The sequence below is a fragment of the Equus asinus genome, chromosome 9, assembly GCF_041296235.1.
Source record: "Equus asinus isolate D_3611 breed Donkey chromosome 9, EquAss-T2T_v2, whole genome shotgun sequence".
NCBI classification, from domain to species: domain Eukaryota; kingdom Metazoa; phylum Chordata; class Mammalia; order Perissodactyla; family Equidae; genus Equus; species Equus asinus.
The window spans coordinates 53511489-53534357 of record NC_091798.1 but is presented as its reverse complement, the minus strand read 5'-3'; the positions used below and the strand labels follow the sequence as shown (position 1 = coordinate 53534357).

At 34.0% G+C, this 22869-nt stretch overlaps 1 protein-coding gene across 5 annotated transcripts in view; it reads right to left on the bottom strand.

Moving 5' to 3' along the window:
- The window catches only part of CEP120 (centrosomal protein 120), a 74498-nt gene that overhangs the window by 35899 nt on the left and 15730 nt on the right, over positions 1-22869 (bottom strand). For all 5 annotated transcript variants that reach the window (XM_044780388.2, XM_044780387.2, XM_070517500.1 and 2 more), the window contains 9 exons: positions 18844-19041; positions 16967-17194; positions 15872-16088; positions 14706-14883; positions 11814-11963; positions 10894-11076; positions 8929-9025; positions 8675-8827; positions 8035-8124 (listed from right to left, as the gene is read on the bottom strand). In XM_044780388.2, coding sequence (XP_044636323.1) covers positions 8035-8124; positions 8675-8827; positions 8929-9025; positions 10894-11076; positions 11814-11963; positions 14706-14883; positions 15872-16088; positions 16967-17194; positions 18844-19041 — 1494 coding nt within the window. The remainder of the gene's footprint in view (positions 1-8034; positions 8125-8674; positions 8828-8928; positions 9026-10893; positions 11077-11813; positions 11964-14705; positions 14884-15871; positions 16089-16966; positions 17195-18843; positions 19042-22869) is intronic.

Below are 22869 nucleotides of genomic sequence, written 5' to 3'. Positions count from 1 at the left end.
TTTCGTCACTTATGCTCTTTCCCTGGAACTAATCTTGTTGCTAGATCAGCTAGTCAGTTTCAAGTCAGTCCTCATATTGGCTCAGATCTGACCCTTTATTACAGTTCCAATAACTGAGTCCTTCATTGCTTCCGAAGCCAGAGTCCCTGCTTGGGCCCTTAGCCCAGTACCCCAATTTCTATCAGCAGTCCTGCTCTGATCTGTCTGTAAGGATGTCTCATTCAGGATAAGAGGTCTACCTGCTCAGCCTGTACAGGATGTAGGACTTCCATAGTCTTCTATCTTTCAGTTTAGACTGATCACTCTTACCAGGACTTTCTGAACCAATTTTTCCGTCCTCTTCACCAACTAGCCTCCAGGTCCCAGGCCCCATCCTGACTGTCTCTTCCCTACTGCTGAGAAAGCCCTGGTTTGATGCTCCTTAGTAGCCCACCCTTTAATACTATTGCTACTCCTTGGACAAAGAAAAAAAAATGTATCTTCACATATTTGAGTCTGGTGATAGCCATTATATCTTCTTCTAGTCTTTTTTCTTCTCCAAGATAAATGTAAGTTTCAACTATTATTCACACATTAAGATTTCTATATCTTATCTCAGATTTAATCTAGAGTCTAGATTCTAGACTAACTTCTTCCAAAAATATGGTACCCAGATGTGACTTCATCAGTACAGGGACCAAAGAATATGTACTGCCAAAGACTAGGGCACCACATATCTTTTAAATTAGTCTAAAATTACATTTGCTACTTCAGAATGCTAGTCACACTGTTATGTCAAAGAAAATCTCTAAGGTTTTTGTTTTTAAACCTGGGATAACCATACCCATTGCCCAAGTGACTGTTTTAACCTGACAACAGAATTTGACATTTGACCTTGTTAAACTTCACTTTCATGATTTAAGCCCAGCATAGCAACCGATCAAAATTATTTATAAATTGTTAATGCTACCATCTAGTTTTGGTTCATCTAAAGATATGTTAAGCATGCCTTCCTTCCTTTACCAAATCACTAATATAAATGTGTCAAATTCTGAGGGCTACACATAAAAAAGTCTTACAGAAAGAGACAGGCAAACAGGATGGTGAGGGATATTCAAACTGTGTGTTCTTCCTCCTCTGCCAACCCAAACACCTGTGTTCCGAGAGCTCTGTCTAAGGATGTCTTTTCTTGTCATACTATATGAGCTCCTTGGGTGATCTCATCTACCTACTATCACATATACTAAGAACTCCCAAATTTATATTGCAAGGTCAAACCTCCCTCCAGAGTTTCAGACCTATAAACCCAAATACCTGCTGAATATGCCAATATTCCCACATATCTCGAACTCAAAAATGTATAAAAACCTGAAGTAACAATCCTTCTGGTTTTCACAAATATTTATTGTATACTTAGCTGACCCTGGGCAAAACAAAGTCCTGTGGAACCTATATTCTGAGGGACGATAGACTATAAACAAAGAATTGGGTATTTAATGCAATAACAGGTAAATGCTATGAAGAAAATAAAGCAGAATGAGGGGACAGTTAGTGCCTGGGGGTGGGGGAAGAGGGCACTACTTTGGATACAGTGATCAGAGAAGGCCTCACTCAGATTATTCTGAGCAGAGATCAGAGATCAGAAACTATCTCTGAAAGAAGAGCCTTCTATATATCCTGAGGAGGGAAGTGGCCTAGTACGTTTGAGGAACTACAAGGAGGCCAGTGTGGTTTAGAACAGGCTGTGTAAACAGAAGTCTGACAGAAAATGAGGTCATAGAGGAAGGTAGGGGACAGATCATTTTAAGGCCTTGTAGGTCCAGTAAGAACTTCAAGTTTTATTCTAAATATGATGAGCAGTATGATGGGTTTTGAGCAGAGGAGTACATAATCTGACTTATATTTTAAAAGCCTCACTCTTGGCTGATATGGATATAATAAGCTAAGGGGCCAGGAATGAAGGAAGGGATACCAAGTTAAGAAGTAACAGCAGTAATCTAGGAGAGAGATCATGATTGCTTAAACTGGTGAAGTAGCAATGGAAGTGGTTGAAAGTGGTTAGTTTCCAGGATACATTCTGAATGTGGAGCCCAGAGGATTTACTAATGAACTAGAATGTGGAATGAAACAGTAAAGGACGACTTAGCTTACAGCCTGAACAACCGAGTAAAAGGTATTGCTATTTATTAAGATGGGGAATCAATAGGAGCAAATGTATGTAGGATGGAGACAGTTTCTTTTTATACAAATTACATTTGAGAAGCATATTAGACAGCCAATTGGCAGTGTAGTATAGGCAGGTGAACAGCCAAGTGAAGAGTCCAGGGAAGAGGAAGTAGACAGACATTTTATATATATGTGTGTGTGTGTGTGTGTGTGTGTTTACAATCTATATATCACTTGTATATAATGGCAAGAGAACAGATGAGATCACCCAAAGAGCAAATGTGAAAAGATATTCAAATTCTGGCCCTTGGGGAAAGCCAATAAAGCCAGTAGAGGTTGGGATAAAGAGAAGAATCTAGTATGAAAACTGGGAAGGAGAGACCAGCAAAGATAGTAGAAGACCAGGATAGTATAGTAAAGAAAGTCAAGCAGAGGAAATGTTTTAGAAAGGGAGAAAGCAAATTGAGTGAGGATGAGGGAGAATCATTTGATAAGAGAAAAACAGTGTGAATGAACTATTCTGGAGAGTATGAGGATTAATTGATTAGGGAAAGCAGTAGGGTCATAGGGTAGCACTGAAGGTCCATTAAGGCTTGAGATCTTAAACCTCCTTAAGATCATTTCTTTAGCACCCACTCCCCTTTTCTCCATGATCTTATCACTACTGTTAGTTTTCAGCCATCGTTTTCTTTATACATATTATTGCTTTCCTGGTCTCCCTGACTTTAGTTTCACATTCCTCTACTCCACCCACTATACTTCCATCAGAATAATTATTCTAAAATGAAAATCTGATTTCCTTATTCCCTTATATAAAAATCTTCATTAAAAAAATAGTTTCTCAAGTTTCTATCGTTCTCCAAGCAGGGTTTATCATCTGAACCACAGAAAATGTAAAATAATATGAGTGATTATTTTCTCTATCTTCTCCTAAAATGGTACATAACTCTACTACTGTTGATGCATAGAAGGGAGTTCATCTACTACCAACAACGGATGCCTTTGGGCAGTAAGGCTTAATTCTCTCAGGAAACCCTAGCTGAGAAAGTCTACAGGATCAAGTCTAAACTCCTCAAAATGGAATACAAAAGCAGTCACATTCTGTTGACCTCTCCTATCTTATTTCGTGAGGCACACCCTCTCCTCCCCTCTTCTCACACCAAGCTACATACAATTTTCTTCATGTCTAGCCTATTTCAAACTTTGTTTGGGTCCACCTGGCAATACCTTCTAATCTTTACCAAAGTGAAAGCATGGTCTTATCTATGAAACACTTCTTCATGCTCCCTTATATAGAACTGATGTCTTCATTCTTTGTGGGTACATGACAGCTATGTTCAGCTTTCTGAAGGGAAGTCATAAGGAAGATAGAATAAACTTTATCTCAGCTATTCAGAAGGCAGAACAGGATCAGAATGTTGTAATCATAAATCAGTTTAAGATAAATTCATTAGTTAACAATCATTGGGTTTAGCAGGATCATCCATACAACCAGGTCATTATAAAAAGCAAACCGTAAAAGGAGAAAAAAATTACCAATACACTGGTTTCTGGAAATAAAGGTTTGGTATAGTTGTAAATATTACACTCCACCCCAGAGGCCCCAAATGAATGTTATAATAATATCCACTTCAAAGTTAACCAAGGCTTCATTTATTTGGGAAAAAATTTATGTATAACTCAAGAGGATGCATGATTTTATCAAACAGAAAAATTTACACAAAAACAATCTGCTCTTTTTCAGGACACAGAATAATCCCTCCAAAATGGTCTCAAAAGGGGACCCAATAAGCCTGATAGATTAAAAAACCAAATCAGTCACAATGAGATACATATATAACTTTCGGTGCAGATCATATGCATGAAGTATTCATTTACTATTACGAAATTCATTTCAGTTCTAACTTGACATAATTTATCTACTCTATAGACTAGTTCACCATTTCACCTTGAAGTGATAGGCTATTAACTAGTTAATATCTTTTTTGAAGGTAGGACAAAGCTCCTCATAATAAGTAGATAAGCTTTAATTTACGATTAGTTCATTATTTTGTGCAGAATAGCAGAAATAAAAATAAAATGATTGCATAATGTTCCACCAGTATTACACAGACTCCTTCAGGTAACTTTCAAAGTATTGAAGAAATCACACATTATTTTAAAAAAGCTTTAGATGAATAAAACAAGAATAAATTAGCAGAAAAGCCTCATACATTATACACATAAAAAACACTGTGAGATTCTCACAGCACTCAGCTCTAAAAGATTTCATCATATTGAGGAAAAACTGCTTTTTTTCTTCCCAATGACTCAATTTTACAGTGGCTTATAAAATTTTTAAAACCCCATCACACATTAGCACATCTTAGTTCACAATATTCTTTCAAGATAGGATACATTAAGATAAACGAGTTGTTACTCTCAAAATGTACTTAGGTTGAAAGAAAATGGCAAACTCAAATCTACCTTTTTGACATGACTAATTCAAATAAACAGTTCAGCCAAGTAGATAAGCATCATATTCCATTTTCTGACTGGAGTTATTTTCAACTACTCAGGATCTTGTCAATTTGAGCTGAAATGGTGGAAGAAGTTGTAAACATGGAAACCAACTAAAAATTTTCAACTGGAGAGATGATTACTACCAAAATGACAACCAACAAAAATTTATTTGATGAGGTTTGTTTTTCAACTCATTACACTTAAACTGATTTTTTTCTTTTTTTTGGGCAATAAAAAGTTCAATTATGGCATAAGTTGTATTTGTCACAATTCTAGTAATTTTATTAACTTTTCATGATTTGAATTTTGCAAACCTCAACAAAAACTCTTCAATGGCATGAAAAAATGGTTCAAGGATAAACTAATCTTATTTTAAAAGCTAAATAAAAGATTAAAATATTTTCTAGCTCACTCAGATTCAATTAATATATGATACTTGAGAACTGTAAATATAACTTTTATATTAGTCACTTTTAAGTAAAGCTAGTATAATGTTTAAATACATGTGAAGGCTTCTAGTTATTATAATTTTGGTTATTTGAACACTTAAGAATAGAGGCTTTGGAGTAGTCATGTTATATTTTTCTTCTTTTAGCTTTTTTAAAGCACACTAGTCTTTCAAGTTTTTAATGCTTGAGAATTAAGTTGGACAAAGTTGAAACAGCTATTTTAAAGTCAAAGGCCCAGGGGACTTCTGCTTCCACCTATAACAAGACTAACTGCTCTCCTCTATAAACACATAGTGAATAACATAAATGAAACAACTGTTTTCAGACACTGGACAACAACAGCACAGAACTGTAATCCCTGACAGAGAAAACAAATGAGCCAAGTCCTACAACAACTTTAGCTTACTGCCTGGGTGCAGTTTCCAGACTGTAGCTCAGGGAAGGGGAACCAAAACAGAGCCTAGCGATCTTGCTGAGTTGAAGAAACAGACTGGAGAGGCTGAGGCAAATAAAATTTGTGAGGAGAGGAGGGAGATGCATAGAGAGTGAGCAGTGGAGATCTGCATAATAGTATCCTCAAATCTGTGGCTGAATACTGATCTATGTATGCCTGAGGTGAAACTCTATGAGGCTGGAGAAATTACGAATGGAAAGAAAAAGGCTGAACAACTCCCAGAACTCAGACAGGTCTGAGAATAGTACAGATTCCTACCAGCCAGAGTGGAGGGATCTTCTGATGAACTAGGAAGCAGGTAGAGTCGTCAGGAGAATATTGCTAAATAGCCCAACACTAAAGGATGCTCTAGACTCAGTCTAACATAGCTTAAAAGGATCAAACTCATCCCAAGTAACTTAACTATACACCAGAACAAAATCCAACACTCTTTAAAGAAATATAACAAAATCTAGCAATCAAGAAGGTAAAATTCACAATTTCTGGCATCTAATAAAAAAATCAGGCATGCAAAGCAGTAGAATGATGTAACCTATAACCATGAGAAAAAAAAACAACAAAAACTGACCTCAAAATAATATTCATGTTGGAACTAGCATAAATATATTCAAGATATTCAAGAACATAATGGAAAACACAAACATGATGAAAAGTAGAATATGTTTTTTTAAAAAAACCCAAATGAACCTTCCAGGGATGAAAAATACAGTGTATGAAATATTATGCTGGGTGGGATTAATGGCTAATTAGACCCTTCAGAAGGAAAGATCAGTGAAGCTGAAGTCACAGCAATAGAAAATATCCAAAATGAAGCATTGAGAGGAAAAAAAAAGACAAATAATACAGTTACCTATGGGACAATATCAAACAGTCTAACATACATATAAATTGGAATCTAAGAATGAGAAAAGAGAGGAAAAATGTTTGAGAAACAAAAGCCCAAAATGTTCCAAGCTTGATGAAGACTAAAAGAAAAACAAACAAAAAAACTACAATCAAAGAAGCTCAAAGAATCCAAGTATGACAAACACACACACACACACACACACACACACACACACACACACACACAGAACAAGGTCCATGATACAGCTGAAAACCAGTGATAAAAAAATCTTAAAAGCAGTGAGAGGGAAAAAAAAAAGACACATTATTACACATAGAGGACCAAAGACACCAATGACAGCAGATTTTCCATCAGGAATACAAGTCAAAATACAAATGGATTTGAAAGAAAAAACAGTCAATCAAGAATTCTATACCTGGTAAAAATATCTTTTTAAATAATGAAGGTAAGATAAAGACTTTCTCAAACAAAAGCTGACAGCATTTACAGCAGGCCCATACTACAAGAAATGTATATATATAGTTAATATAAAAAACATTATTGCCTCAAAGTTTAATTTCTTTTAAAAGTAAATGTTTAAAGCAAAAATAACAATGTTATGGGGTTTGTAACATATGTAGGAAGCAAAATATATGACAATAACACCACAAGGGATGGAAGGGAAGAAATGGATGTACACTGTTGTAAAGTTCTTATACTATACATGAAATAGAATAAGATCATTTGAAGGTATACTGTATAAGTTGAGGATGTATATTGTAAACCCTAGAGCAAACAGTTAAACAATCAAACAGAGGCATAGCTAATAAGGCAATAGTAGAAACAAAATGGAATCATAAAGTCAATGAATCCAAAAGAAAGAAGAAAAAGAGAGAAAAAAGGAACAAAGAATACATGGGATAAATAGAAAACCAAGAGCAAGATAACGGATTTAAACCCAAGCACATCAATAATTACATTAAATGTAAATGGTCTAAAGTCAGAGACCTGAAAATAACTTTAAAGAGTTTTCTAGTCCATACCTTACTTCTATCTCTTGGCCCAGTGGAGCAAACCACCCTGCCATGGGTTATCTTTTCCCTTTTACAGACACTTCATTAACCACTAATACCAGAGTATTTTAAAGACTTACATTTGGAATATTTGAAATAAGCCTAATTGTCACAGCTATTTTATTCAATAACTTGAGTGTAACTAGATAGATATTAGATTTTGGCTTTCCAGAATAAGATTAAGATCAGATGGTCTCATGCTATCATTTTTAAAGATGTGATTTATTTTATGATTCATTTCTTAAAAACAGCTTAAAAGTTTTTGATGCTTTTTATTAACTTACAGATTGTCATTTTTATATATACTTAAATGTGCTATTTTCTTTTTCTCTAGAGTATTCATTTTTCATAGTTATACAATTTTTGAACAGGTAACACATTTGCAGGGTTCCAAATCCAAAAAGCACAAAACACCTTACAATGAAAATCCCTTCTTCTACCCCTGACCCATCCCTTCACTTTATCCAGGCCAACAGACAACCACTATAATGAGTTATTCCTTCAAGAGACTTTCTTTAATGCATATAAAAGAAACTATCACTAATATTCTTCCTTTCTTCCTTCAAATTCTATGCAAGTAATTACCTTTTTCTTTACTAGTGATTCTCTCTCTCGATCCCTTTTTTTCCATTCTTCTGCAAGAGCTTGCATATGAGCCAGTTCTTTCTGCTTTAGCTGCAAAAGTCATGAAAAAATCCTAAATATTTTAAATAAACAAATCGGTTGTTTTCAGCTAAAAAATTAATACTGATCACTGATATGTTTCTTTCAGGCATTCTATTTCATTCTTGAAAAAAAACAGAGGTTGCCTGAAGCAAGAAATACCCATATAAGTATAATTCAGGAGAATATAAAGCTGATGGTAACTTCTGTTTTCTAACTCTCTGGTTTAGAGACTGATGATTCCAGATTCCAGAGGGAATGCTGAATGAGGACCTGAAATTAAAAGAAATCTTCAAGTTCTTAACCTCTGAACTCTAACCTTCATTCCTAATTTTGCCCAAGAATCATGGACAAAGTTTAGGGGGATCCTTCTGAGTGGTTCCTGCAAATCTATCACATTGAGTATTTTTTTATTCTCAGTTTTTCTTTAAGCGTAAGGCATTCTTGATATTCAAAAGGACTAGATGGGGTACTCATGGAACATAGAAAAGCCTACTACGGAGAAGGAAAAATATACTAAGTAGACAAAAACAGAGATTTTAAGTAACATTTTAAAAGTAACCTGATTTTCAAAAATGTCTTCTTGCATCTCTTTCCACATTTCTAGCTCAAGTGCTGCTTTGTATTCTAAGGTTTCACGAGGCTCTGTCTGGATTTCTGAAGGACAAGGTGCTGGAGGAAGAGAAGACGGCTTCTGTTCTATAGCAGATACACCCTGAGATATGAATTCAAAAAAGCATATTGAAACAAACATACACATGCACACAACAGATCCATTTTAATAAGAACTGTTTAATAATATTCAATGATATTTACCTGAGATGAGTCAGAGACAAAAATCTCACGCATTTTAACTAGTCCATAGTCTTCCAGAGTCACTGTGTAAGAAAGATCTATTATCCTGTTATTTGACCTATAAATGAAATCATAAATATCTTAAAATTCATGACAACACTTTTATATTATTTTTCCTTTTATTTCCCCAACGCTATAGCATTGAGTAGGCAACATTCCTTGCACCTGACACTTGCTGGTGAAACTGCAGCAGCCTCTATAGGCTTCAATACCTTCCAACACATGATTTTATTTCATCACAAACACTCTATTAAGTACACACCTACATTTAATATAAAATACCAACAGCTGTAGATCATTTATAAAAATTGAAAAGTATAAAGGAGAAATTTTAAATCTCACAGCCCACAGGAAATTACTACTAAAGTTTAGATTATTTCCTTCATCTCTGTTTTATGTATATGTTGATAGACAGGCACTCATGCATGTTACGATTACACAGTTTTGTCCTTTTTTTCCTATGTACATCAGGAGCATTTTCTCACATCATAAACATTAATTCAAAATGTAATTTTTAATGCCTGTAAAACATACTAAAGAATTTATGTGGTAAAATAAAAAATTTAATCTCCCTATTCTTGAATGTAGATAGGTTATTCTAAATACTTTTTCTACTTTTTCTGGGATGAACACACTCTTACATAAATCTTTTACTGGATATGAGCATTGCCTAAGGGTAATTTCTAAAGTAGAATAATTGTTATTTTTATCATAATGAGTACCTCTCTGTATCATAGAACTGCATGTAGCATTTATCATTAAATAAATAATAACAAAATGTTAGAGAAAAATAAAATCTTAGCAACAAAAAAACCATGGCTTTGTCTAAATCAAATATATTCCATAAACTCTTGGTCAAACAAAACTTTAATGAATGGGTCCCACACAATTAGAACTCAATTCACCAAGTTCTACATTTTCTTCTTCTAATCTCACAGATTTTAGAAGAAATTAATATAGTAAAGTGAAACACTACTATTTTCGAAGTTTTCACTTAGGTAAATCTCCTAAAACTTCTCTGTCTACAGAGCAGGGCAATAAAAGTTAGTATTTGTAACATACAAAAAGCATTAAAATAACTTCAACTAGCAATGATTATTTTCATTATGTTCTACTTATGATGACAGAAACAAATGCTAATTTTTAAGAGAGATTTTCAATAACAGGAGCTGTGAAAAAAATTTTTTTCAGTTAACTAGAATATCTGATTCTCTAAAACACCTCGTCCCAACTCTTCTAAGTGAGTAAGTTGTTACTAAACCCTTGACTCTCTGGAAGTGGCCACGGATGGGAAAGAGTAAGGCAAGAAATTTCAACAATACTTTTAGATCTCAGCATTTTACCAAGCCTGATTTCCTTCTACATTCTTACTACATTTTAAAAATAAAGGCATGTGATATATAGTCAAATTGAATTTAAATTTCTATTGTTAAAGTTAAAAAGATCATTCAATAAATACATTATTTTGTCTAAAATACGTGAACTCAATTTTAGGGCAAAAAAAGTCATTTTTTAAAGTGCCAAACATTTGTAACATTCTCAGAGTTTAGATCTGAGGCAAAAGTTGAGATATTCTTTAAGTAGAAAAACAGATACGGTCATTCCCAATGCAAAATAATGTAAAAATACATTATAAATTTGACATTAAGTTACTAAATAAAAAAAGAGATCCTGAATTTAAAATTGTCAGGCTAAAGAGAGGGGAGGGAAATATTTACTCAACAGTCTATGAGTATTACAGTATTATAGTGGCATACATTCCTCACTTTACGAGTATAGTGGTTATCAAAAAGCTAAAGAACAAACTAGGATATAGCCCCTACAGGTCAAAGAAAGATCAGAAAGAGATGATACGAAAGGATAAGGTTGTAGCTAGCTAATCAGAACAAAAAGCAAAGCTCAGACCCATTATGAGAAATGCATTACCCTTGTGCTGCGATAACAGGCACACTTTCACTGTAAGTCTGACGCCAACACTGTTCACCATTAGAACCTAAAAAGCGAGTTTTTTCTGAAGACAAGATGTTAGAAAGCTGGATTCTGGCAATTCCCAGAAGTAAATCTTTACTCATTTTATCCTTGTGCCATAATTCAACCAGCAATGGAATCCTATGGAAGAGAAAAATATGTATTCATATCTATCAGTTCTGATCTAAGTCTTTTCTAGACTATAATCTTTGAATTCCCTTCTGTAGTGAACAATGTTTTTGTTACCTGGAATGTGAAGGCTCAATTCCACAGGTAACAAATAGGAAATACTATTACATTTTCTACACCTCTTTCCATGCAATAAAGAAAACACTTTAAACACTATTATTCCCACAGATGGTCAATTTGTAGTTACTCTTCATTCTTCCTTTTAAAATAATATACAAATTTGAACTGTGATACTCTGAGAAAGCAAAAAGATTTTCACAAATTTCATTTTTTATTCACAAATTCATTTCAGATAGCTGGATTAACAATGTCCATTTTATACAGATGAAAAAATAGAAAAAGAAAATAATACACTGCAGTCATTCAAAGAATCAATAACAAAAACTAAATATTTAGCATTTATCCTCACATATTGTATTAGGAAAAGGCAAGACTACTTTTCAAAGCTTCTTCATTACTCATAGATTGTTTTAACAAAGTTCTAATAACCAAACTCAAGCAAGTAAGATATAAAAATCTGAAAAGAGCCTTTATAACCACAAAAAACTTTGTGGTCGACGCACAAATGCCACAGACATTATTAGTATATTTGTTTCTAGACTCTCAAATGTATAAACTGCTGTGAATTTAAACCTATAGGAATTCCTTGTTTACAAGACACAAATTCTCAAGAGTTGTGTATACATTACCTTAAGAAGGTATCTTGCAGCTGATGAGGCATAGTTGCAAAATCAAATGCACAGTAAGATTGGGGAAGAAAAACTTCCATGTTTTTCCGAACTTCTACAGGAGGATTAGTCATAATAGGAGCTGCACTTCCAAAGAATGGATATGAGTACCTAAAATTTAAGAAAAACAAAATCTTATAATACGATTTACAGATAAGATTTATAGTCTATTAAAAAAAGTATAATATGAATATCATGAGCAAATCGAATTTTTAAATAAATAAAGGATACAAATACACTATGGTTTTATTCTTATCATTAACTTTAAAAATTACACAAATATTTTCAATGTTGATATAAAAATTACAGAAATTATACAGAAAATGCATTCTTTGCATAGTACTTGTTCTCGAAGTTGCTTCATAGGTAAACTTTCAATGACTCTGGGGAAGGAGGAGAATTCTGGTATTTTGAAGCCATGAAACCAAATAAGGAAGAGATGGTCATTCTGATAGACTCCGAATCAGACAAGATTTAAGAACGAAAATGACTCCACTAAACAAAGACCAAGCTGCCATCTGTTTAAGAGTTCCACAAGGGCACAAGTCCTGTCTTTTTCATCTTTGCACTCCCAGGAATAAACAAGCAATTTCCTCTATATAGTAAACACTCAAGAAATGCTTGCTGAATTTAATTTCTAAACCTGTTTTCCTTTATACAATAATGTCCTGATCTTTTATGAGCTAAAAAGCCCTTAGTCAACTCCAAAAGGATGCATGTATGGTATCCATGTCTTTGAACAGAGAATCAAGGACAAAGGCATCTCAAATATACTACAGATGAATCAGAGTGACATAATATTACTGTATTTCTTCCTTTCATCACAGAAACCACACCAGATTAAAAAGGAAGAATGCCTGACTACTGCTGGACTTATTTTGTATTTAAAGTCAAATATAAAGATTTTTATAATGCTCACTTAAATTTTATTTTATATCTTGTTATTCACTACAAAAATTAGAATTTAAACTCTACTAGTAAAAATTGCTTTCCCTACAAGAAGAATCCTGTGCATTCACTCAATTCCTATTTAATTACACATCCATTGAAATCAGGTCATCTCAGAGAGTTCATGCCCTAGAAATTCAACCCCCTACCGCCCCACTATAGGATGGAGTGATTAAAAAACAAACCAAATACAAACTTTTTCCAATACCAGTGTTACCTCACAAATTCCATTACATAGTCGCAAACTACAATTTCCTACCAATGCAAAGCGTGATAACATAAAGTTTATCAAATAAAAAAATAGCTTGCATTTTTAATAATGACTTAAAATGAATCAAAGACAAAATCAGTAGTCCTTATCATCAAGTGAGTTCTATGTAGAGTGTTAAGTGGATCATAACTATTTTCTCAGTTTAGAATATTGTTCCCTTTTCTTTGCCAAGTGAATTACTAGCCTCCCTCATATACTGACTTATTTCTGAATCTGTCTTCTTCACTAGTTCGAACTCTTTGTTTATAAAGCCCACGTACCCCTAATAGCAGGCACACTGCTGGCATACTGTAGGCACTTAAACAAATGGCCCTTACGGCAGGAAGGGAATGCAAGAACTAGCATTAGTGCTTTCTCAGTGGGCTTGTACAAGGCTTCCCCCTCACAGCAACTAATTTTAGATCGTCCCTTGTTTCTATGCTTCTGGCCAACATCCTCTCTAGGTATCCGAAGATCAGATTCTGCAGTAGCAGCTACAGAGAGATCGCAGCTAAGAGATCTCAGCTAAAGGAGTAGGTAGAGGAAGGAAAAAGACAAAAACCTGAAGCAGAGAATAGGTAATAATTCTATATCTAAAAACAATTTTAAGAGATGTTATACAAACCCTTTGAGGAAAGCTATGTCTGCCAGAGAAAACCTTTTTTTGACCTTTTATTTTCAAATAAAAAAACACTTTAGTAATAATTCTCAACCTCTAACATGAGGCAAAATGCAGAACTTAAGCTGCAATGGAGTATTCTATGAATTCACGATCACACTCAGTGTTGTGTCCCTTTGATTTTCTCCATTATTCACACCAGAGCTCAGAGGATTTTGGAGACAACTTGATAAGGAATCAAAGAATTGAAAAGTTAGATGCAAGTATGAATTGCTTTCTGTATATGAAAGGTAGGTATGTCTCAAATAACAGCAGGAAGCAACGTGCGGTTGCTGACGTTCCTGGAAATGGCAATCTAAGGGGACAGAAAGATTTTCTCACTTTAATCACATCAAGACCAGCAACTTTATTACAAATGCTAATGCTTGCTCCAAAGAAATTTATCAGAAACTAAATACTCCAAACTAAAACACATTATTGTATTACATTTAATTTTTACCTCAAGCACAAGTCTACGAAAATGTAGTATTATTAAAAACTATTGTGTAAAGCCATTTAACAGATATATATCATTCTTTATATTGAAAAGCATTGACACATTACAGTTACAGTTCATTAAGTGTGGTTTTAGATTCACAGCTATAAGATATAGGTGTTAGGAATATAACCTCCCATTTTAATAAAGTCTTACATAGAAAAATAAGATACTACACTTCCATTATTTTGACCTGTGGCACTTTTCCAGAAACAACACATTTTAAGTGTAAAAGTCACTGCATTTTAAATAAGAGCATTAATAAATTATTATAAATATTTATAATTATTCTACCTTAATAGGTAGGACTGTTACTTTTCATACCACCAACACCACTCTACTTTAAGTTCAAATTCATTAGGACATAGCCTTAGCCCCTTTAAGTCCACTGATTTAAATGTTCTAACATTTTTCGTGACATTTCTCTCTCTGCAACTCCCCCAACAGAAGAAAGGCATTTCTCCTCAGAAAATAATACTCTGAAACAAAATCAAATCACACCTTAATATACAGTTGATTGGAAAACCAACTTCCAAGTCATGGACACTCCTTAAGTCTATTGAAAAGCAAAAATGATGCGATGTTGCTGGCACAGCAATCTTCTGTCCTGAAGCTGTTTCTGAAACATTTGTTGTAGTCACTGGCTGGGCCAGTGAAGCAGGTACAGAAGAACTGACGGCTAAAATAAACATAAAATTTTTTTTTTTAATTCCATTTGCTGACAGTTTCTCTTAAGTTATTGAGATAATTTAAAGATACCATCTCATTTATCTTCAAGCAAGGAATTTGACTATTTGGTTTTATAAACATATGGACTGAGACAAACATCTTAATGTGACTAGCCCAAAATGATATAGGCTTTAATTCCCATTACAGAATTGTGTAAAAAAAGAGCTTACTCTCAACATATATTGCAAAACACAAAAGCACATGGTACCACTGCAGCTGTGCCTGACAGCAGCCTGGCGGGCACTAACTTACGTCCAAGAGGTAGGTGAATGTAACAATCAAAGGGTTCTCATTTCAGACTCAGTGCAGACATAATTACATCACTTTTTTAAAAGTAGCTTTGGTTATTTTAGGCATATATGACAGTCTAAAAAATCCTGTTATAGACCAGAGACGTTTTAGTGAGTGGCCCAAGTCATCCAGCTACTCAGTGACAGAGCTACAACTCACACCCAAACATCTAACTCCGAAAGCCACCACCACTCCAATTACTTACACTACTAAGTATAACTAGTTATAATGGAAAGATTTTATAAAGCCAGATAAACATGCATTCTCAGACTCTCTCAATTTTAGGATCAAAAATGATTATGAGTTTATTATTAGAGGCAGTTAGTAGCTCTTTCCTCTAAAATTCTAATGTAGTCAAGATATTCGAGAGTTTACTACTTGAAAATCCATTTGAAAGAACTATACCCTTTAATTTCTTTTGAAGAGGCTACAATTTGTAGTGCAAAAGTAAAAGAATTTTCTTACCTTTTAGCAAATTCGATAAAGAAGTTAAGTAGATTACAATTACTTTAAATTTTTTTACATCACCACACACTGGTTCTTAAAAAACTCGCAATTTTTACTTGGAATGCATGAAAACTCTCATAGTCATTTATTAGATGGCTGCAAAATCTATACCTAAAAGATCTGTAGAAAGACCATCTTACCCTTCGGATTTGGTTTCATGTCCTTATCATACTGTAAGCTTTCCACTTCACTTTCTGTTGCATCATCTTTTGTAGGAGGTGACTGGTTGTGAGGTGGAACAGGAGACACGCTTGGTGATTTTGGCCCAGCAAGTGTCTTCTCCTTTATGGGGGTTAAAACTTTCTTCTTTGAATGCTGTGGCTCATGTTCATTCTGGGTCTTTAATTCAATTAAAGACTAAAAACAATTTTTAAGTAAAGTATAATTTGCAAAGAACTTTCCTTCATAATTAAGCAAAAAACTTGACGTTTTTAAAAAATATAAGCTTCCTTTCCCAGTTTGGATATTCCTAGTCTATTTTCTTCATAATTTGCAAATTTTCTTATAGCATCTAGGACCAGAAAAAGGAAGATGAACAGAAAGAAAATAGGATATCCAGAGCTAAGTACCAAAACGCATCCTAATGGGTAAGAAGGGATATTCAATAAAAGTGATTTTGTTTCTCTCTTTTGCTCTACTACCTTCTAAAAATATATGCATACATATTTTTTAAACTCTCACTTCAGTTTTTCTATCTTTAATTCATAACCTACACAAAGATCAGTTCTTTAAAAGAACAGGACACAAGTTAATTGTGTCAAAAAACATATACTTTGAAATAAATGCCCATCTCTGTTGCCTAAAGAGAGTATGAGGACTATAAAGCACTAATGAACCAAGAACCTTATCTCAGCTAAGTTGAGTCGACCAAAAAAGATGCCATTAATGCAGATGCCCACAAACTAGGTCTAAAAATGTTCTCTTTTACCAGTGCTGCTTTTCTGCCATAGTGAATGACTATGAGTTGAGGGTGGGGTGAAGAGAATGGTTTCCACTACATTAGAAGACTACACCAAAAGGCTCTGGAATACAGTCACTCATAAACTACAGAAGAGGAAGTCACAGCGCTCTTCAGAAAGGTCTTTTCGGAGAGGAGGTATCATGTAGTAAGGGCCACTAATTAAGAGTAATACATGCTGTCTAATGCTAGGTAATTTTTTTGAAGCTCAACTTTTGTGAGTAACCATGAGTGACATCAGAGAAACTGGAGGAGGGGAGGGAGGGTCACTACTTGCCTGGGCGTCTATGCCTTCTCTCTGCAGAGCCACAGACACTCCCACAGTTGGGGCCAGCTCCACAGGAATAGGAGCAAGCTTTTGTTTGGCTCGGTTTGGAGGGTCGAGGGTAAAAGCACCCTCGACTGTGACCGGGCGCTGGTTGATTTCTGCGCCACCTTTTTTCAGCAATCCCGTTAAGGGTATTTCTGTACTTCCAAGTGACTGGTCTCCACAGCAGAGATGGATCTAAGGTGAAAGGGAGAATCGTGACAGGACTTGACATTTTCTCCTTTCTCCTAAACACAGTAAACAAAAAGTTATAAAATGATCCCTAGAAGGAAAGTTTAATGCAAGCTACCTGACTGACCTGCAGTGACTAAGTAATAGAGTCTCCCACAGGATGTTAAAACTGTTGATGAAGCACGAAGTTTACCAAGAACTCAATAAGAAAGCTATTCTGTTTCATTTTTCCTTTTGGTACTGATACTCATATGTTACCACCCTTTTCTCTATTCCGTCTCTTTGGTGAGCCATGGTTACTTCAATATTTTACTATGCTACATCACATATGCAAATTGTATCGTGAATATGAATTTAAAGAGAAAACAAACACCTCAAACATTTTTTTCCATTTCCATTTCAACATTAAACACATTTCTAAAAAATAAGTTGGTGGATCCAGCCCTATTTAGAAATTAAAGAACCTCAAATATTTTTGTTTTATTCACCCATAAAACACCTTAAGTCTTTCTTTCTCTCTTTTCTTAATTTTCAGACTTTACACATAAAACAGGGTGCTTAACAATAAAAGGTTAAAGAGAATACTTCTGGGGTGGTATATACTGTTAATCACTGATACCTACTCAGAACGTCAATATTACCACCTTTTGCAACTACAAAATAAAAAAACAAAAAACAGGCTGGTCCAGCTATTTGTTATATAACTATTATTTTCCTTTACTATATTCAAGCCTTGGCAAACTCAATATTCATATGAACAATAAGCAATCACATTATGAAAATATTTTTAGTTCTAATATCATCAATGACCTATAACTTAGTCTTAATGTTATTAGGTGTGATATTTTTAATGCACTGGAAAGAAAGGGTTTTTATGACTTAAATGTCCATGAGAATCAAACTAATAAATAAGCCAGTACCTTTGGTAAGGACTGATATGATAAATAGAGAACAAAATTCAAAGTGCTTTTTTCCTCACATCCCATCATTTTCTATAGTCTTCAGCTTTCCAAATATCTTGGATTCAGAACCACCTCTAAAATTTAGCTCTACTAAAATTTCTTAATGTCTCTTCTCACCTCCCACCCAAAATGCAAGCAAAGTCTAATGAGTGATCACTTTAAACAAATGACTACCTAGCCCTATACCATTTCAGTCTGATTAAAAGCAATAGTAATAAAAAACAGAATAGCAATATTTGCTAGGTAAGGTTCACTGTTAAATAGAATCCAATTTAAAATTAGTTCACAAAAAATACTCAATTCAAGGGCAGGTTTTAGATAGCTGTGTTCTCTCTTTGCTTTTAATAGCAATAAGGTGTATAAATTCTGCAATCTAGAGTACACCTACAGCTACTCACTCCACTAACCACAACAAAACCTTCCCTGCGCCCACAGCTTTAGGCTCCAGGTACAATTGTTTCTTATAAAGGACTGATAACTGATATACCTCTTTCCACACTAACAAGGTATGGACGTGCATCTCCTAAAATTCTGAAGTAGCTGTTACATTACTTTACACGTAAGGATAATTCCTAAAAATTAAAAGATGTAGCAGAAAGACGACTTCTACTACCAAAATAAGATAGAGTTTAGGTACTCTCTAATGCTTAAAAAAATCATCTCTAATAAAAAACAACTTTCTGCAGTACTTACTTGTAGTTTAGATTGAAGAGCCAAGTAAACACGAAGAATTTCTATACTGCTACGGATTCGAACAGATGCTCTCTCCGGCTCAAAGTTCGGGTTGATCAAATCATTGAAGGGTTCATTTGTAACGTCATTTCCCAGTAAAGAATAGTAAAAGAAAAACTCAGGCTGTCTTTCTGGAAGTTTCATGGTACATGGAATTAACTGAACATTTAAGGAAAAAGAAACGAGTATTACTTTGTTTTGTTTACATAAATTTTTTTTTTAAGATAGGCCCTGAGCTAACATGTTGCCAATCTTTCTTTTTCTTCTTCTCCCCAAAACCCCCCGTACATAGCTGTATAATCTACTTGCAGGTCCTTCCAGTTCTACTATGTGAGGCGCTGCCTCAGCATGGCCTGACAAGCAATGCTAGGTCTGCGCCCAGGATCCGAAATGGCGAAACCCTGGGCCGCCAAAGCAGAGCACATGAACTTCACCACTCGGCCACGGGGTCGGCCCAAGAGTTACTACTTTGTAAACTACTAAACATGCTTATAAATGTCTGACGAACTCCAGAAACATTTGCTAAAATGTTGATAATTTTTCAAGTCTTAAAATTAATCATTCGAAATTTCTAAATCTCTGCCAAATTACTAGTTTGATTAATTTTTAAAGGTTTATCTTAGAAAAGTACAGAGAGACTAAAATATTTTTACAGATTTGTTATTTTAGAGTTTACATTTCATTCAACTGGTCCATGAATGAATACGTGAAAGTTCTTTTAGAAAAAAGTGGTCAAATATTTTAAACTGAGCTTTCCTTATTTCCACATACCTTATTTCATCTTATCCTTACTTTGCCATCCTCTTCATAAATGAGAGAAGGTTTTCAAAAAATCTTAATCCAGGCTATTTAATATAATACCTTAGTCCAGGCCTTTTGATAAAAAAGCTTTTTAGCTTCTCTGTCAAAATTTGGAGACCTATAAATTAACAGTTGCAAAAGGATACCTTCTGTACTAGGAGTGTTACTTCTCAAAGTTGGTAGTTTCATGGCCACGTATGATGAAGACATAGGATTCTTGTCCCAAAAAATATAAAATAAAACATCTTCTAATAGATCCTTAATGTTTGCTACCATGTTGTTAAAAATAACAATAAATTATAAACAACTGGCGTGTTTATCAATAGGAAATGGCTTAAGTATATTATAGTTATCATACAGTATGGAGGCTAAATAATGATATACTGACATGAAAGTTATTTAAGACATATCGTTAGGTAAAAAAAAGTTTTTATAGTGTATGAAAATAAAAGGACTAACCACTTAGATCAAAATAGCCCAGTACTGAGCACATAGTAAATTTCAATAGTTATTATTTTATGTAAAGTTTAAGTAAAACAGCACAGAGTAAATAATAGTTATCTGTTATTTCATACAAAGCATAGTGTTATATATAAAGTAAGTTATTACTTTAATCCTATACTTTAAAATGTATTTGTTTAATTGAGAAGATTTTAATCATGTAAACTTATATATATTGGGAGGGAGCATGTATACACCTACAGTTGTTAAGAGCACAAATTCTGGAGTAAGCTCCAACCACTAACCCTGGTTCCATCAATGGCTTGCTGTGAAACCTTGGACAAATTACTTAATAACTCTGTACCTCCATTTCTTTTAGGGTTGTTGGAAGGATTAAAAGAGATAATACATGTCCAATTCTACAACTGCCTAGTACATAGTCGGCTGTTGTTATGTGAATGGGAAAATCAGGAAAAAATATACTACCCTTAACAGTGATTATTTCTGAGTTTTATTAGAAGAGACTTTCATTTTCTTTTAACTTCTTCCATAATCAGAAAACAATAAAAAATTTAAGAAAAAAAGAATTAAATTATATATTTCATAATACATTTATTCTAAGTAATTCCCACTAAGAGAAAGAGATTCTTTTAAAAATTCTTTATTATCCTTGGCTTTAAAAACTATGTGTTTTTTTACCCTTAACTTCCAATATTTAAGAAAAGGAAGCAAGATTATCACCATTCAGTCTTTGTACTCCAAACTCATTCCTCCATTCTATTACAAGTTTATAGCATCATATTCTAAGTCACTGATTTGCATCTGAAAACGTATGTGTTAGTTTATTTATTGCTAGATGCTTTCTGACATTGCCTTTAACTAGCTTGAAACGAAAAAACTAAATGGCTAATTTTTAAAATCCTTGGCTTGTCTGTAAAGAATGAAAAAAGCAAACAAGAAATATTAAGTAATATCAAGAGATGAATAAACTATTGCGCCTAATTTTGTGTATTTTTTTAAATTATTACAAAATACACATAACAGAAAAATTATCATTTTAATCATTAAAAAGTCTACAATTCAGTAACATTAAGTACATTCACAATGTTGTGCAACCATCACCACTATCTAGTTCCAGAACTTTTTCATCACCCCAAACACCAGCACCATAACTGTGAAGCAGTCACTCTCCATTCCTTGCTTTCTCCAGCCCCTGGACACCATAAATCTGCTTTTTGTCTCTACAAATTTGTCTACTCTGGATATTTTCTATAAATGGAATCACACAATATGTGGCCTTTTGTGTCTGGCTTCTTTCACTCAGCATATTTTCAACATTCATCCCTGTTGTAGCCTTATCAGTACTTCATTGCTTTCACAGTTAAATAATATTCCATTGCATCTATATAAATTTTGTTTATCCATTCATCCATCAATGGACATTTGGGGGTTGTTTCTACCTTTTGTATATTGTGAACAGTGCTGCTGTGAACATTTGCATACAAGTTTTTATGTGAACACTTGTTTTCAATTCTTTTGATATATACCTAGGAGTGAAATTGTTGGGTCCTATGGTAATTCTGTTTAATGTTTTGAGGAACTTATTTGACTTTATTTTTAATGGAGATAGCAAATAGCTTGCCAGACATAAATCTGAGATAAGTCACACATAAATTAAACTGAGTGATTTGTCCCAGTAAGTCAGCTAGTATTACCAAGAACTGTATTAGTTTTAGTTGTGAATTCAATAAGTCAATATCCCACAACAAGCTTTTACCATACATACAAATATAGCTTTGCACATATAAACTACATGCTAGGCCCTTTCTTAGTATTATTTCATTTCCCATGCACATTTGCAAAACTGGTAGTATCACCACTACACAACTGAGAAAATTCCACTCTCAGAAAGGTTTAGTAAGTTGCCTAAGCTAAAGGAGCCAGTAAGTAGTGAGAATGAGAATCCAGCTGAAATCCACCTTACTCCAAAACCCCATAAAAGGCAAGAGAGCATAATATGGAGACAACAGAATGTGGAAAGTGGCATATGGCCAAAAATACGTAGGCTATTTACTAGCTGTAAAACCTTCCTAAGACTCAGTTTCCTCATCTCAAAAATGCAAATAACAATCCCCTGAAGTTGTGTAAGATTAAATGCAACATATGCAAAGTAGTTAGTATAATGCCTGTTTCACAGAACGTAATACAGTAAGTGATTTATAAATATTAACAATTATGCCTCCTTACGGAGTTGAAAAATACTAAAAATAGAGTGGCAAATTAAAATGCTTTGCAGATATTTAATAACAGTAAAAATACAGTAGACTCATTATCTAATGTGTGTTCTGATGTGGTTAATGAAAAGACAGTGGACATCTGCCTTTCCCCCCAACTAGAGTGGTGTATTAAGTAAAGCAATCCACTAGCAGAGCTTTATGGACAGAAGTAAGGAAATTGATGGAAAAAGACAAAAGCACATATATAAAGTGTCAACGAGGAAATGACAGTACCAAATTAAGAGAGAAAGAGTAAACCTCAAAGAATACATACATAAAAAGTGATTTTTATAGTGGGCATGAATTTAGTGTAACAAAGTGAAACATATTTCCTGAGAAAAATCTTTACTTAAGTCTTAGCAGTCAAATAAATATGTGGGCACTAACTCATATTTCACTTGTGAATGTAGACTATGTGGGAATTTTGTACCCCTAAGAAAGTGGATAGTCTGATAAAAATTTTAGAGTC